General features: G+C 37.5%; 3 protein-coding genes across 6 annotated transcripts; 2 read left to right on the forward strand and 1 right to left on the reverse strand.

Moving 5' to 3' along the window:
* The first annotated feature begins 249 nt into the window (after window positions 1-249).
* On the forward strand, window positions 250-4,873 carry LOC140889420 (E3 ubiquitin-protein ligase RHF2A-like). 4 transcript variants are annotated; one of them, XM_073297146.1, is made up of 10 exons: window positions 250-430; window positions 811-953; window positions 1,057-1,103; window positions 1,493-1,555; window positions 3,211-3,319; window positions 3,414-3,594; window positions 3,682-3,799; window positions 3,921-4,028; window positions 4,138-4,507; window positions 4,606-4,873. In XM_073297146.1, the coding sequence occupies exons 2-9, from the start codon at window positions 822-824 to the stop codon at window positions 4,451-4,453; spliced, it is 1,074 nt and encodes a 357-aa protein (XP_073153247.1). In that variant the 5' UTR covers window positions 250-430; window positions 811-821; the 3' UTR covers window positions 4,454-4,507; window positions 4,606-4,873. The 4 variants fall into 4 exon arrangements, with proteins under 4 accessions (XP_073153247.1, XP_073153251.1, XP_073153241.1 ...); XM_073297150.1 differs by having other exon boundaries at window positions 3,414-3,510; window positions 3,607-3,799; XM_073297140.1 differs by having other exon boundaries at window positions 3,414-3,799; window positions 3,924-4,028.
* Window positions 4,874-6,389: 1,516 nt separating this feature from the next.
* On the forward strand, window positions 6,390-9,244 carry LOC140889416 (fasciclin-like arabinogalactan protein 17). Its single transcript, XM_073297131.1, has 2 exons — window positions 6,390-7,855; window positions 8,909-9,244. Exons 1-2 carry the CDS (start codon window positions 6,523-6,525, stop codon window positions 8,980-8,982), a joined length of 1,407 nt encoding a protein of 468 aa, XP_073153232.1. The 5' UTR covers window positions 6,390-6,522; the 3' UTR covers window positions 8,983-9,244.
* Window positions 9,245-10,038: 794 nt separating this feature from the next.
* LOC140874741 (calcium-dependent protein kinase 26-like) lies at window positions 10,039-14,044 on the reverse strand. Its single transcript, XM_073278113.1, has 7 exons — window positions 12,482-14,044; window positions 11,985-12,128; window positions 11,735-11,887; window positions 11,483-11,598; window positions 11,114-11,281; window positions 10,779-11,003; window positions 10,039-10,440 (listed from the first exon to the last, which is right to left on the reverse strand). The coding sequence occupies exons 1-7, from the start codon at window positions 13,440-13,442 to the stop codon at window positions 10,318-10,320; spliced, it is 1,890 nt and encodes a 629-aa protein (XP_073134214.1). The 5' UTR covers window positions 13,443-14,044; the 3' UTR covers window positions 10,039-10,317.
* Between the last annotated feature and the right edge of the window lie 21 nt (window positions 14,045-14,065).

Genomic DNA, 14,065 nt, shown 5'->3' on the forward strand with positions numbered 1-14,065 from the left:
GACAAAGAAAAAACACCTCTCACCTTTGATTTATTAAAATAGTTCTATATTTTTATTTTTTCTAAATGTACCTCTCATATCCAAAAATATTTTAATGAGTTTTTTAATAAGAAATAAAAAACCGTTATTTAATAGATAATTCATTTTAGTTACTGAAAGAATTTATAATAATAATAATAATAATAATAATAATAAAAGAAAAACAGAAATAATAATAAAAAATAAAAATAAATAAATGACCACAGAATGAGCGTGACGTGACAACCACAACCATTCTGGCTTTCCATGAATTAATCCCGTCCCTCTCCCGCAGACTCTCTTCAATGGGGCCTTGCCCGCGATAATTCTTGTCATTACATTACATGGGAATTCACCGCTCCATTTGATGGTGTTTTCCTAGTTTCTGGAACATTCCTCTTCTTCCACGGAGGTAATTATTTTTTCATTCACGAGTAATCGGTTTTTTTTTTTTATATTAATTTTTTGGTTTCTTCGTTTTCCAATGGTTTATTGATTGTGTTTTCATGAACTGCGTGTTTATTGATTCAAATAATTGTCAGCGACGGCTGATGTATGAAATGATGACAATTTGGTTGGCATTATGATTATTTTGGTGAAATATGTCGCTGTTTATTTTGTGATTTGTAGTTTCTGATTTTTCTCTCGTGATTTATGTATCAGATTTGATGTTGTTGTTGTTTTTTAATTAGTATTTTACCATGCGATATATCAAATGATTTGGTCATTTTGCAAGATAGGATTTACGGTGCATTGCTCTTCACTTCTTTGTTGCTGTGTGTGTGTGTACAGAGGTTCTGGAAATGGATGAGTTCAAAGAGGCAGAGAGTCGCATAACATCAGCTGCAGCTTTTGTGGAAGGGGGGATTCAGGATGCTTGTGATGATGCTTGTAGCATATGCCTTGAGGCCTTTTGTGATAGTGATCCTTCTACGGTGAATTCCCAATTTGCTGTTTCTTTTGCACATTTGAATCTTTATCCCTATTTTTGTATGAGTGGATTCTATCCATGAAATATGTCTGAATTGCTCCATGTAGGTAACGAGCTGCAAGCATGATTTCCACCTTCAGTGCATTCTTGAATGGTATGCAATTGCTATTTCCTTTTCAATGACCTTTATGTGACCTCAACATAATTTACCCTTTGTTTCTAGATTACTTTTCCATACTCTTGAAATGACCTGGCATAATTTTATGCTTTATGTTCTTGTGCTATGTCCCCGTGGGGTTTTAATTTGCTTCGATACAGTTGAAATACTAATTAAGCTCAGCGCTGTTACCAAGTTATCTGTGTGGGTATGAATGAGTATCTATCAGTTAATATCTTGTTGTACTGTTTGAAATTTTGTGCCATGCCACCATCTATCTCTCATTCTTAAAATAATTGTTGTGAGAGTTAAGGCCATTATAGTGGGGGTGTTTGAGGAAAAAAGGTGGCGGAAAAGAAACTTATGCCTTTCAATGGATGAAACAGGTGTCAAAGAAGCTCCAACTGTCCAATGTGCTGGCAATCCATCAGTTTGAAGGATCCTGTCAGGTTCATCTCTGTTCATCTTTTTATGTACTCTTTGTCCTTGTTGTTGTGTAAGATATTGATCGAAAGGCTTAGCTGCATGCTTATTGAATTCACTAATATAGAGATACTTCAAAATAACAAATTGGAGTAAACATGTTAGTTACCTATTTGCATGGTGATACAAATAAACATGGGGTACAAGTAGTTCACCAACTTGAACTTTGGTGTGAACAAAGTGGTAGTCGATAGCAATGCGTTTTATGCACAAATGAAAAACTAGGTTGGCAAAAAGGTATCTTGTTCCTTTCCCCGCATTGTTGCAGTCACTAGCAGGGCGGATGCATTGTTATGCCAAGTTCAAGAAGGAGAGATTTAATCTAAATTACTACAGCAGCTGTGGCAGCGACAACATGATATTCTGGTTCATTGAGTATCAAGGCTCGAGCTATAGTTTCATTTCTTGGAGGACCAAGAGATGGCAATACTGCAAAGAAAAATCACATGAGAACTTGTGAGTTGTGATCCAGATTACTTGCGCAATCGGCATCCGAAAAACATGAAGGCAGAATGGAGAATCTTTTGAAGGAAAATACCATGATGTAATGTTCCTACTAGATATTGAATGAGATGTTTCGCCGCCGAAGGAGTTGAGGCCAGGCAATGCATAAATAGGTTTATTTTGTTAATGCAGAAAATACCACAGTAAGAGACCATTGTTATAAGCCACTAACAATTTATCTATATTCGGTGTCTACTATTAAAACGCTACCATCATGTAACTTCGGTAAGACCAACTTACAACCCACAAGTTTCTTATCAGCTGAGTGAGGTACAAGATTCATGTACCTTTATGAAGCAGGGCATCACATCTTCCAGTGATACCTTGATGCCGACGAGGGTCCTTGAGAATATGGGAGATGCAGAGATGGGTGTAGTGATTGGTTTGATAGAGGTAGTGGCAAGTGTTATTGGCATTGAAGGAGGTGAGAATTGGCTCTAAGTAGGTTTTGTTGAAGAGGTGGGATTCTTGATTGTTAGATAAGCAGAGGCTAGCGTTAGTGCAAAGAGATTCTCATGAAGCTCATAAACAAAGTTTTCTCGAACTTTGACAGCAGAAGCAAGTGAAGGTATTTGTCACCAAGTCCACGAAGAATTTTGAGAGTAAGCTCATCAATATCATAGGTGGCATTCACGAGGTCATCATGACATGTTTAATGGTTTGCACATACTTTCTAATAGTTTTCTCATCCTTCTTTGGATGTTCCATAATTATTTTAAGAGACATCATTAAGAAATGAAAGGAATATAGCACGCGTTAGAGATACGATAATGGCATTAAGAATAGGCTGATCTTGGCAAAACAAAAGACAATATTCAAGATTCAGAATTGTGCCTTTGCTTTGGTAAAGGTTGGAGATGGACAGGGATGAGGGTCGTCGACAAAGGCAACAGGATTTGTAGCCAATGAGTTTGTGAAACTGTATGCGCTAAGTGAAATAGTTCCTGTGAGTTACATTTAGTGGGGTTTGAGCAGATGTATAATCCGTAACGAATATAAAAAAATTTGAGTTCTGGTTATCCCAATAAATTTGGCAAATCTGGAGATGTCTCAACATAATGACCTTTTTGCTTCTTGTTTTTTGGTAATGTGGTTTATTTTTATAATATTGTGGCAGTCAAGAATTGCTGGATGCGGTGGAGCAAGAGAGAAATATAAGGCTAATGCCATCAAGGAATATAACAATATTTCGTCATCCTACGCTTGGGGATTTTGAGTTGCAGCATGTCGGTTGACTATCTTTAGTCTCTTCCAGTACTTTGATCAATTTTTATTATTTTGCTTTCTGTTTTGGTTTCATTTCTTCTCTTACTGATGCAGTTGCCAATGGGAGTGAATGATCCTGATCTTGAAGAACACATTATTCAACATTTGGCAGCTGCTGCTGCAATGGGGAGGACTCAGCGCATTGGTCGAAGTGAGGACTACAGAAATCTTTCATCTGTTCATGCTCATCCACAGTTCATGGTCTTCTCTACTCATCCCAATGCATCATCCACTGGCAATGTTTCAGCTTCCCGAGTTCCTGGTGGATCAGAAACAGAGCCAGCTGCATCAATGCTAACCAATTCTTCAGTTCCTCTTACAGCTGTAGGAGATGAAGGCCACGTATATGTGTCTTCTTCTGTACAAAGCAATGTGATTTCAGCTTCATCATCAGGTCCTGTTACCCCAGTTGTCCACACTGGAATATCTAGCGATCGAAGGTGATATGCCTCCGAACTTCCAAAAATAGATTTTTAATGATGAGCAATATTGGATTGCTGATTCTAAATGATCTTTTACATATTATGATTTCTTGTGACGTTCTATATTGCTTGTTTGTAGAAGCTTTATGACTCGGTCTTCTTTGCCAACTCAAGACAGAGCAGGGCCCTCAGAATTCCAGTCTTTCTCTGAGTCCTGGAAATCTAGACTTAATGCAATTTCAATGAAGTATGAGTTGTGCTTAAATATAGTTATCCTTGAAACAAATCAACTTCATTTTTGGTTATTGATGGCCCTTTGAGTTCGTAACTGTTCGCTTATGCTAATTTTGTCAAAGATATAAGGAGTCCATTTCAAAAAATACAAGAGGATGGAAGGAGAAACTGTTTTCAAAAGGTTCTCGAATGGCAGATATTGTCTCTGAAGTTAGGGGAGAGCCGAACCCTGGAATTGCTACTGTAACGCGCTTGATGGAACACCTTGAGACAAGAAATAACAATAGAGCTAGTTGTGCCTTGCTATCAAACGACCCCAGGAATCCTTCAGTCTTCCCACGAAGCAGCCCTGATAACCGAAACGCACCCAACATAACACCAACACCACCAAATGCCGAAACTTCTGCTGCAATTGCCACTGGTTCAACGTCCATTTGACTATGTTAGATTGTTCGGGAAGATGCATCCTTTCTCAGCATTCCATACTTGATGGTAAAATTAAGAGCTGTTTGACTGTTTCCATTATCATTTATCATTTCTCCAGTTTTGATTTTTTTTTTAAATCCGCATTGAACTGATTTCATGTTTAGACTGCCCTCATCTGCACCAAATATGTCATGATTGTTGCTATTTCAAGTCAAGGAAGGCTAGACCGGGGTGTGGCTGTTCTTTGATTCCCAACTATGGAGGGAGGAGAATAACTTTTAATGGAAGAAGTTGGTATCACTCTCCTTTGTGAAATCATCGGCATCATGGCTGTAACTTCAGCACTTATATTTTCAGAAAGAATTTGGTCAGATATCATTTTTATGGATGCTTTTATTAATTTGATATATCAAGTTACACTTACATGAGTTACATCTGCACCGCCACGATATTTTCCTTTAATCAAAGTTCCAAATCCATAGTAGAGAAGTTTAAGCAATGGTATGAAAAGCCATTAAAACTCCCATATTGCCTCTATATCAATCAATAGCTATATTAATGTATGCAGCTGCCCTTGAACCCCAAATTTTCTACCGACACTCACGGGACTACATATTATAGAAAGAGAAAAAGGACAAAAATATTGATGCGTGATAACAATGTTTTGTCAAAAAATATCCAAGAAATGACAAATAACTTTTCTTCACGTAAAACCCTTTTCGACTCCGAAAAATTGGAATCCGAACGGTAATGTCAAATTTAAAAGTTACTCATTTCTTGCTTATAGTGCCAAAGAGAGAGATTAGATTTACCGCAAGATTTACACTTTCTATTCTTGTATATGTATATTTTTTTCATATAAAAAGACTATAGTTATCGTACCATAAGATCGTACATATATATTTAACTATTGCTTGTTTGACTCGTTAATTAAAAACTTATAAAATAAGTGTTGCATACATGACTCGAATTAAATACACGAGGAGAGACAAAACAGATCTTCCGGTAGGAGAAGTGTCCCTAGCTGAATTATGAGTTTTGATTCTTCAAAATTAGCTTGTGGAATTATGGTGATTAACCAAACAACACCCACACGCTCTCCACGCGCTGTTGAAGGGACGTGGACTTTAGTGGTTGGCGTAGAATCCATGCCACTTATCATTGTCCGAAAATGACAGCTGCTCTTCCACGGCCACATTCTCTTTTACCATCTTATTACCGGTTCAGTACATTGGTAAAAAATAATAGTTTTACATGGGACACATTGATTTTATCTAATTATGAGCTGCCACGTCATTCGCAGAGCACTATTTTGCGGGTGGCGTCGACTCAATCCTTATTACCAATACTGGTTTCATAAATATTAATATAACATAGTCCAAAAATTAAATTAAATTAATATAACAGGTTTAAAATAAACAAAACTATAGATAATAAACATGTTTGATATTTGTGAAAAATAAACAAATTCATATTTTTATCGATTACAAAATAGGTTCTAAATTACATCCTACCTACGTATGTGAATATCGATTGAAGTTACGTCCATCTAAAATAATAGAACATCATTTTAATTGAGACTCACCTAAATATCCACAATAGATACTTGTCATATCAAAATTCTTATATACAAAGGCAAATCTATAAAATATGCTATATTCAATATGTGTCTTCATGTGCTGTAATTTATGGGATATAATAATATATTAAGCACTAATTTTAACAAAAATAACATGATGATAAATTACGTTCACACAACATATAAAGAAATATTATGTGTATTAAAATAAGTAAACTCAGAAGCACAAGACAAACCATAATATTAAAGCGCTTTCCATGAAAAGACATAATATTAAGACATAGCATGTCACTCACACCCAAATTTATTTATTTATTTATATATTTATTATTGACTTTAAATGTTGTACCAAACACATCCCACCTCACCACCACCCAAAGTTAAGTCCTTCACATTCATCAAGTGGAAAGGGAAAAAAAAGAAAACAAAAAATACAGAGTAAACTTCAATTCCTTTCATTTCTTCTGCGGATTGAGGATCCCAATTTCTTCCATCTCCAGCCATGGATTCTCAGATCTATGGGGTCCGTAATCTGCTTTTCCTAGCCATTTTCACTTTCCTCACCGCCATAGCTTCTGCATTGCCGGGAAATTTGTCGGCAAAAACCTCCGCCGGCTCAAACTCTGCCGCCCAGATCAACTCCAACTCAGTTCTTGTAGCCCTTTTGGATTCTCGCTACACTGAGCTCTCAGAGCTGGTGGAAAAGGCCATGTTGCTTCAGACTCTTGAAGAAGCTGTGTCCAAGCATAATATCACCATATTTGCTCCAAGAAACGAGGCTCTGGAGAGGGATTTGGACCCGGATTTCAAGCGCTTCTTGCTGGAGCCTGGGAATCTGAAATCCCTTCAGAATTTGATTCTTTTCCATATGATTCCGCGCCGGGTTGAGTCCAGACATTGGCCGGGGGAGGCTAAAACAAAACCCACTGTTCATACCAGTCTTTGCCGCGATGCAGGGGATGAGAAAATCCAGGTGATGGAGAAAAGTGGGATGAAGCTCGTGGGCATGGCGAAGGTTATCAAAGAAGACGATATAATTCGGCCCGATGGAATAATTCACGGCATTGAGAAACTCTTGGTTCCTAAATCCGTCCAACAAGACTACAATAACCGACGGAGTTTGCGGGCCACCTCCGCCGTGCTGCCTGAGGGTGCGCCCGAAGTTGACCCAAGAACACACAGACTAAAGAAACCAGCACCGCCGGTTTCCGTCGGTGCGCCGCCGCTTCTGCCCATTTTCGACGCCTTGGCCCCCGGGCCGTCACTTGCGCCGGCTCCCGCTCCGGGACCCGGCGGGCCACACCACCACTTCGACGGAGAATCTCAGGTGAAGGATTTTATCCAGACTCTCCTGCATTACGGTGGATACAACGAAATGGCTGATATTCTGGTGAATCTCACCTCGTTAGCTTCCGAAATGGGAAGATTGGTGTCGGAAGGCTACGTGCTGACAGTTTTGGCACCGAACGATGAAGCCATGGCCAAGCTGACCACGGATCAGCTGAGCGAACCCGGAGCCCCGGAGCAAATCATGTACTATCATCTGATTCCTGAGTATCAAACCGAGGAAAGCATGTACAATGCGGTGAGGAGATTTGGGAAGGTGAAATATGATACTTTGCGGCTGCCGCATAAGGTGGCGGCGGAGGAGGCTGATGGGTCGGTGAAATTCGGGCAAGGAGAAGGATCCGCATATCTGTTCGACCCGGATATATACACAGATGGGAGGATTTCGGTTCAGGGTATCGATGGGGTTTTGTTCCCGCCGGAGGAAACAACGAAGCTTGTCCCTAGAACTGGTTCTGTTTCTAAGCTTGTTACTAAGCCTAGGAGAGGTACTTTCTTCTTCCCTTATTAATCTTCTTCAGTAATTAAAATTGATCTTTCCATTAATGGGCTTGCTCTGTATATGCCGAAATTCGCAAATTTTAAATCTTTGCCGGAATTGTGATACCTACAGTATTCGGGTCGGGCAGGTGCAGACGGAGAAAAAGATTGAAAATTTTACTTGGAATGTTTTAAAATTTAACTCTTTTGCATCATTTTGATTGCTGCCTATATATACAAATGAGTTTTCCGGTGCCACGGCTACAATTCGCCGGAAATTCCAAATCTGCCACATTTTAATGCTGAAATTCTACAATGGTCTCACTAGTTTAGGTAAAGGTTAGCATTGTCACTTGCCATCTTTGTCTTCTGCTCCTGCACTTGAGTTAGGTACCAGAAAGTTTTGTTCCTATTCCTATAGCTAACAAACAGGCACAAGTGCACTAGCCCATACTTAACTACTTGGTTGACTGATAACATTTTGTTATTTTTTGGTTCAACTTCTATAATCAATCATCGTCCGTGGCTAAGAAATTTTGACAAAGAATGTGTGTATTAGTGTCTACACGCTGTGTCGACGTTACAAGTTATTACTCTACGTTCCCTAACGATCACATGCCTGGCCAGGATTGCTGTATGTTTCGTGAGTTGAGATATTATATTCATGGGAAGAGTTTAGGTAGAGTGGAAGTCACATAGCAAGACAGGCTGTTGTTATCGAATTTCATTTTCACTGTGATGATTTCACATTGCATTTGCAATCTAGTAGTTGTGAAAGAAACATTTGATCTGTTTATAAGGTTTACATTATGAATTCTTGGGAGTACCGGCATGTTCAATTGGGACTGATCGCTTGCCATCGGGACGATAATGAATCTCATCGGAATGTGACAAGGGCAGCATTGTGTTAGGAAAGATGGATCTATGTCGTGAGACTTGATGATTGTGATACATTTACTCAAAAACTATTTTGATTTCACCATGTTATAAGTGTTTCTTAAGAATCATGGTTGAATATTGAATTTGAATGACATTTTGATTCTACTTTGGTATCTTTGCAGGGAAGTTGATGGAAATTGCATGTACAATGCTTGGGGCATTTGGAGGGGATTCTCATCTTTCAAGCTGTCTATAAATTTTGTCAAAACTGTGGGAAGGTTTTTAGGGTGATATTGTGCATGATGACAAAAACATAAAGTGGGGAATATAAATGAGGTCCTTTGCGTTGAAATAATAATCCCACCAAAAAAAAAAATTATTCTTTTAATTTTCGTATTATGATATCATAATGATAGTGTAATTACCTATCCTATTTTTTAAATTTGTATTTTATGTTTGTTCCACCGACAGTGGTTGTACCTACAAATAAACAAATCCTTTAAACGACAAGTTTTTATAAATGTTGTTATCATTATTAATTACCGATTGAAAAATTTGGTAGGTGAGTAGAGAGAAATGAAAAAAATATATATTTGTATAATCTTTTATGAAAAATTAGAGTTTTCTTTTTCTTTTTTCCCCACAAAATTAAAAATTGACTCAAAAGTTCTGTGAATTCAATGTAAAGCTTGTGACGAGCTTTTGATGGTTTTCTTTCACTCAAAGCTACTTGTATGTTACTGTAGAATTAATTCTCAAGTTAGATGTAAATTATTAAAACTTTGAAAAATTCATTAGATTCAATTAACCTCATTCGCTGGAATTCTCAACCCAATTGTCAAAAATTTTAATAATCAGATGCTTGATATTTTGAATTCATACTTCACATTTTACATTATAATATTACCTGTCAAATTTATACCAAAATATAATTTTTAGTAACACTGCAAATAGTTCTTAGATACCACTTAAACATATGAATTATTTTAAAACAGGTTCCAAATTGAGTTTTTGTTCGGTATGAAGGAAGAAGCATGCACGTACCACTTTTAATTTTTCTGTAACGGAATGAATTAATAATTATATTAATAAGATTGCCGGCTAACTGTTTTTTACACCAATTTTATAAACTAAAGTCGAATCTTCATTTAATAAACATATAAAACAGAGTGGCCATACTTTATAATCAACTCGGGCAGTTTGAAGCAATATTGTAATATATGTGAATTAAAAAAATATCAAGATTTGGTAGCTAATTAATAGATAAGCTAGATGCATATGCCTTTTCCACAAAAAATTGTTCTATCTCGATGTATTGAATTTATAAATTCCTTCCGACGATTGAATGAACTGTTAAGGTACATCCACCACCATAATTCTCCAAGTATCATAAAAGGATATGAAACATTTTACAAAATGAAGCCATAACTAATTTCTTGCCCAAAGTTTGGAGTATATTGTACATGGCAAAACAGTTTACAAACGAGACACAAAATCGAACAAGCAAAATATCAGCAATTTTGAGCTGAAAATTGCCTACAGAAGCATAGCAACTGATGCTTAAACCTGGCAATATCTCTTCACAATTATGTCAACAAACTGGTGTTACTTCCCGAAAACCGGCGTTGAAATTACTCTGAAACCTCTTCTTACCGAAATCTGCATTTCCCTTCTGCATCATTGCTACAAACTCATTATAATCTATAAGTCCGTCCTGCAATAAAATTGTTACAGCAGGTTATTTTACCAAATCTTGAATCCTAGATAGGCGATATTTCACAAAACAATGTACCCTTCCAAGAATATCCCATCAATTTTGGCTATTTGCAATTTTTCTTCCTAATTGCCGAACAAGGTTCAAAATGGCAATACTCGAAGACAAGAAATGGCCTCAACTTGGTTTTGGATTTCAGCTCCCAAATCATATTTATCATGGCTACCACAGTGCATTCCTTGGAAGCTAAAAATGACTGAATTTTTTATGTTTTGATGACTAAATATAATGGGACCACAAGGTGTCATAATTAAAGAAATGGCAATGGTTGTACTTACATTGTTTTGATCGGCTTCTCCAATAATTTCTTCCAGGTGAATATCGGCTATACCAAACTCTTCACAAGCTTTTTGAAGCTCGTCTTGGGTAATATAACCGCTCCCGTCTTTGTCAAAGTAGGAAAATGCAGTGAAGAGATGATCTTCTTTCTCGATCTTGTTCAGATGCAAAGTTGCTGCTATGAACTCTCCATAGTCGATACTACCACTTTTATCAACATCAGCCTGAAATATTACCACGTAAGAAACAAGTTGTTTGCCACTTTATGCCCAAATGGCATATGTTGAATTTTTACTCAGAGAATAGTGGTCCTAGAATAAAAAAGAAGACTCACAGCATTCATCAGTTCGTATATTTCAGACTCGTTCAGATTTGCACCGAATCTTTTTAAACCATTCTTGAGTTCTTCAAATGTGATATGACCACTGTTATCTGTGTCTATCATTTTGAACATTTCTTTGAGGCCTGCAATTTCTTCTTCACAGAGACTCTCTGCAATGACCTTTAGGCAAAAATTTTGATTACAAAACCGGCATGTACAATATACGCACGATCAAGTATAATAATACCAAGTAATGAAAGGATAGAGCGACCATGAGATACATTTATACTAATGAAACTGAGTTTACTGTCTCTGCTGTTTCAACCAAAATCGCATGTAATTCAGTCCCTTGCGTGCTGCTTAAACAAATAAATACCATACCCTTAAAGCCATTTTCTTAAACTTGTCCATTGCTGAGAACTGCGTCAACCGAGTTAACACTGCAGAATCAAGAGGCTTATCAGGGGCTACTCCATCAATCTGCACCCAAGGATGACCTGCAGGAAAATAAAACTAATCTTAACATAATGGATAATATATAATATAATTGTACAAATAAATTTAGTACTCACAAGAATTTTCTATATTTCTATATTTACTCGTGACAAGATTAAATTGCTGAAGTTAACTTACAAAGTACTTGATGGGCAGTTATCCGGCTTCTTGGATCCCTTACAAGCATTTTCTTCACTAGGTCTTTCGCACTATCAGATATCATAGGCCAAGGATCTGATGTGAAGTCAATATCACCATGTAAAACCTCTTCAAATATCTCTTGTTCACTTTCTGTCCAGAACGAAAGTGTGACGAATAATAAATGTCAAGTTCATGAAAAAGGGCATTTGAACTAAAGTGAATAACTGTAAGAAGTTTTATATCTTACCACCCCAAAATGGAGGTACACCACAGAGAAGAATATAAACTATAACGCCAGCACTCCAAACATCTGTTTCTGGTCCATAACGCTTACAAAGCACTTCTGGAGCAACATAATAAGGACTCCCAACCACGTCGGCGAAAACTTCCCCTATATTGTATAAGCAACCAAAAACATTATATGCGATGAAAATAGATTTGGATGATGAAAAGGTCACCTAATAGCATCGGAAATTGATCTGTTCTGAACTTGATTTCCCTAAAAAGTAAAAAATTCTTATCGAAGTAGCAAGATTTTTTTTCCAGAAACAGGAAGCGGACTTTGTAACGGTCTCAGTAACCAAATGGCACAGTCGACTAAATTATCACGTATCCAATGGTTCTATACATTAGAAGGAGTAAACAATATATATCACACAAAAAATAAAGATAGAAGGAAAGAAATATACATTAGAGGCATTTAGCATATGCTGTATCAAGACAATGATAGTTGGATGTATATACCTGGCTTAAAGAACACAGACAATCCAAAATCTATCGTCTTTAAAGGTGAATCTTCCTCTTTGTTGACAAAGAGGAAATTCTCAGGCTTGAGGTCCCTGTGCATGACCCCTAAAGAATGGCAGGCCTCAATTACACTAACTATAGTCCTAGTAAGCTCAGCAGCCTGTTTCTCCGAATAATGCCCCCTTTTTACTATTCTATCAAAAAGTTCACCCCCTTGACACAAGTCCATGACAACATGAACTGCAACAGCATCCTCATAAGCCCCCTTGATTGAAATGACATTAGGTGACCCAGACAAGTGATGCATAATCTCAATTTCTCTTCTCACGTCCTCCACATCTTCTTCAGAAAGCAATTTTCTCTTCGCAATAGATTTACAAGCATATTCTTTTCCGGTACTTTTCTCCACGCAGAGAAAAGTTGTTCCGAACTGCCCTTGCCCAAGTTTATGGCCCAAATTATAGTACTCCTTCAGGTGACCTGTTTTGGTTTTTAACACAGATTCAACCTGAAGTCCTACACTCATCATTCTCTTAACATTGTGAGGTTTCTTGGCTTTAGGGGCATCGGTCTGTTTTGGCATTTCGTTCACCGGCGTGGCCACTTGCTCCTGCTCAGGAATTCGAGCAGATTTCCTACCATCATTCTTGATCGCCTGTTCCCACGTTCCAGCTACCTGAGGTGAGTTTTCCTCTTCCTTCACTATAATCACCGGCTCATTTTTTGCAGGCTGTGATGATTTGATCTCCCCCTCTTTAATCTTCACAACTTCTGGAGGCGTATCCTGAACAGGATTAGGACCTTCTATAGCCTTAATTTCGGGCGTCTCACCATCTTTTTCTTTGTTATCACCAGTACCAGAGATCATATCCGGTGATTTAGACGACCACAACATATGAGACATTGTATAGAAAAACCCATCCTTAGCCATCTTCCCATTGACACAAATGTTTCCCATCGACTGATGATTTATCTTCTTCCCCAATAAATGAGACTCAAACTTCAAAGAACCCCACTAACTTTTTAACCTCCAATAACGCCTCCATTGTCTCGCAAACCTAAAATTGCAACGAAAATCTACTAACCAGTAATCCCAACTCCACTATATAGGTGATGAAATAAATAAAAAAAATTCTACGATACATGCACGAACAACCCTTGAGAATCAAGAACAATCAATTAAGACGTTCATAAAATTCGCATGATTAAGAGAAATTGAGAAGAACCCTGAGAATTTAATTCCACAAGCATACGATTATGTATATTGAAAAAAGACGGCCCAAATTATGCTGAACCGATGGAAAAAAAACGCAATGAAAATGGTAAACGATGGAAGAAAAGGAAGTAGGCGTTGGGATAAAAGGAAAGAATCGTGGTGATTATATATATATATATTTATATCAAACTTTCACATTTGATATGCCAATTCACACACACAGTGTTGGTATGTGTATTTGGGGAGTGGAATTAGGGTTTTGAATTTCTCACCTTTTCGATTGAAACGGACGCAAATGGGAGACGAAAGGCTTGGCTAGGGGAGATAGATAGGAAGGTGGCAGGTTTTTCTGTTGAAGCTCTCAA

The sequence above is a fragment of the Henckelia pumila genome, chromosome 1 (genome assembly GCF_033568475.1).
Source record: "Henckelia pumila isolate YLH828 chromosome 1, ASM3356847v2, whole genome shotgun sequence".
NCBI classification, from domain to species: Eukaryota; Viridiplantae; Streptophyta; class Magnoliopsida; order Lamiales; family Gesneriaceae; genus Henckelia; species Henckelia pumila.

Coding starts and splice junctions, on each gene's coding strand:
- LOC140889420 (XM_073297136.1), top strand. CDS start 822: ATGGATGAGTTCAAAGAGGCAGAGAGTCGCATAACATCAGCTGCAGCT. Junction 3,320..3,413: donor GGGATTTTGAGTTGCAGCAT/GTCGGTTGACTA, acceptor TTACTGATGCAG/TTGCCAATGGGAGTGAATGA. Junction 3,800..3,920: donor GGAATATCTAGCGATCGAAG/GTGATATGCCTC, acceptor GCTTGTTTGTAG/AAGCTTTATGACTCGGTCTT.
- LOC140889416 (XM_073297131.1), top strand. CDS start 6,523: ATGGATTCTCAGATCTATGGGGTCCGTAATCTGCTTTTCCTAGCCATT. Junction 7,856..8,908: donor TGTTACTAAGCCTAGGAGAG/GTACTTTCTTCT, acceptor GTATCTTTGCAG/GGAAGTTGATGGAAATTGCA.
- LOC140874741 (XM_073278113.1), bottom strand. CDS start 13,442: ATGGGAAACATTTGTGTCAATGGGAAGATGGCTAAGGATGGGTTTTTC. Junction 11,888..11,984: donor TGTACCTCCATTTTGGGGTG/GTAAGATATAAA, acceptor CGTTCTGGACAG/AAAGTGAACAAGAGATATTT. Junction 11,004..11,113: donor TATACGAACTGATGAATGCT/GTGAGTCTTCTT, acceptor GTAATATTTCAG/GCTGATGTTGATAAAAGTGG.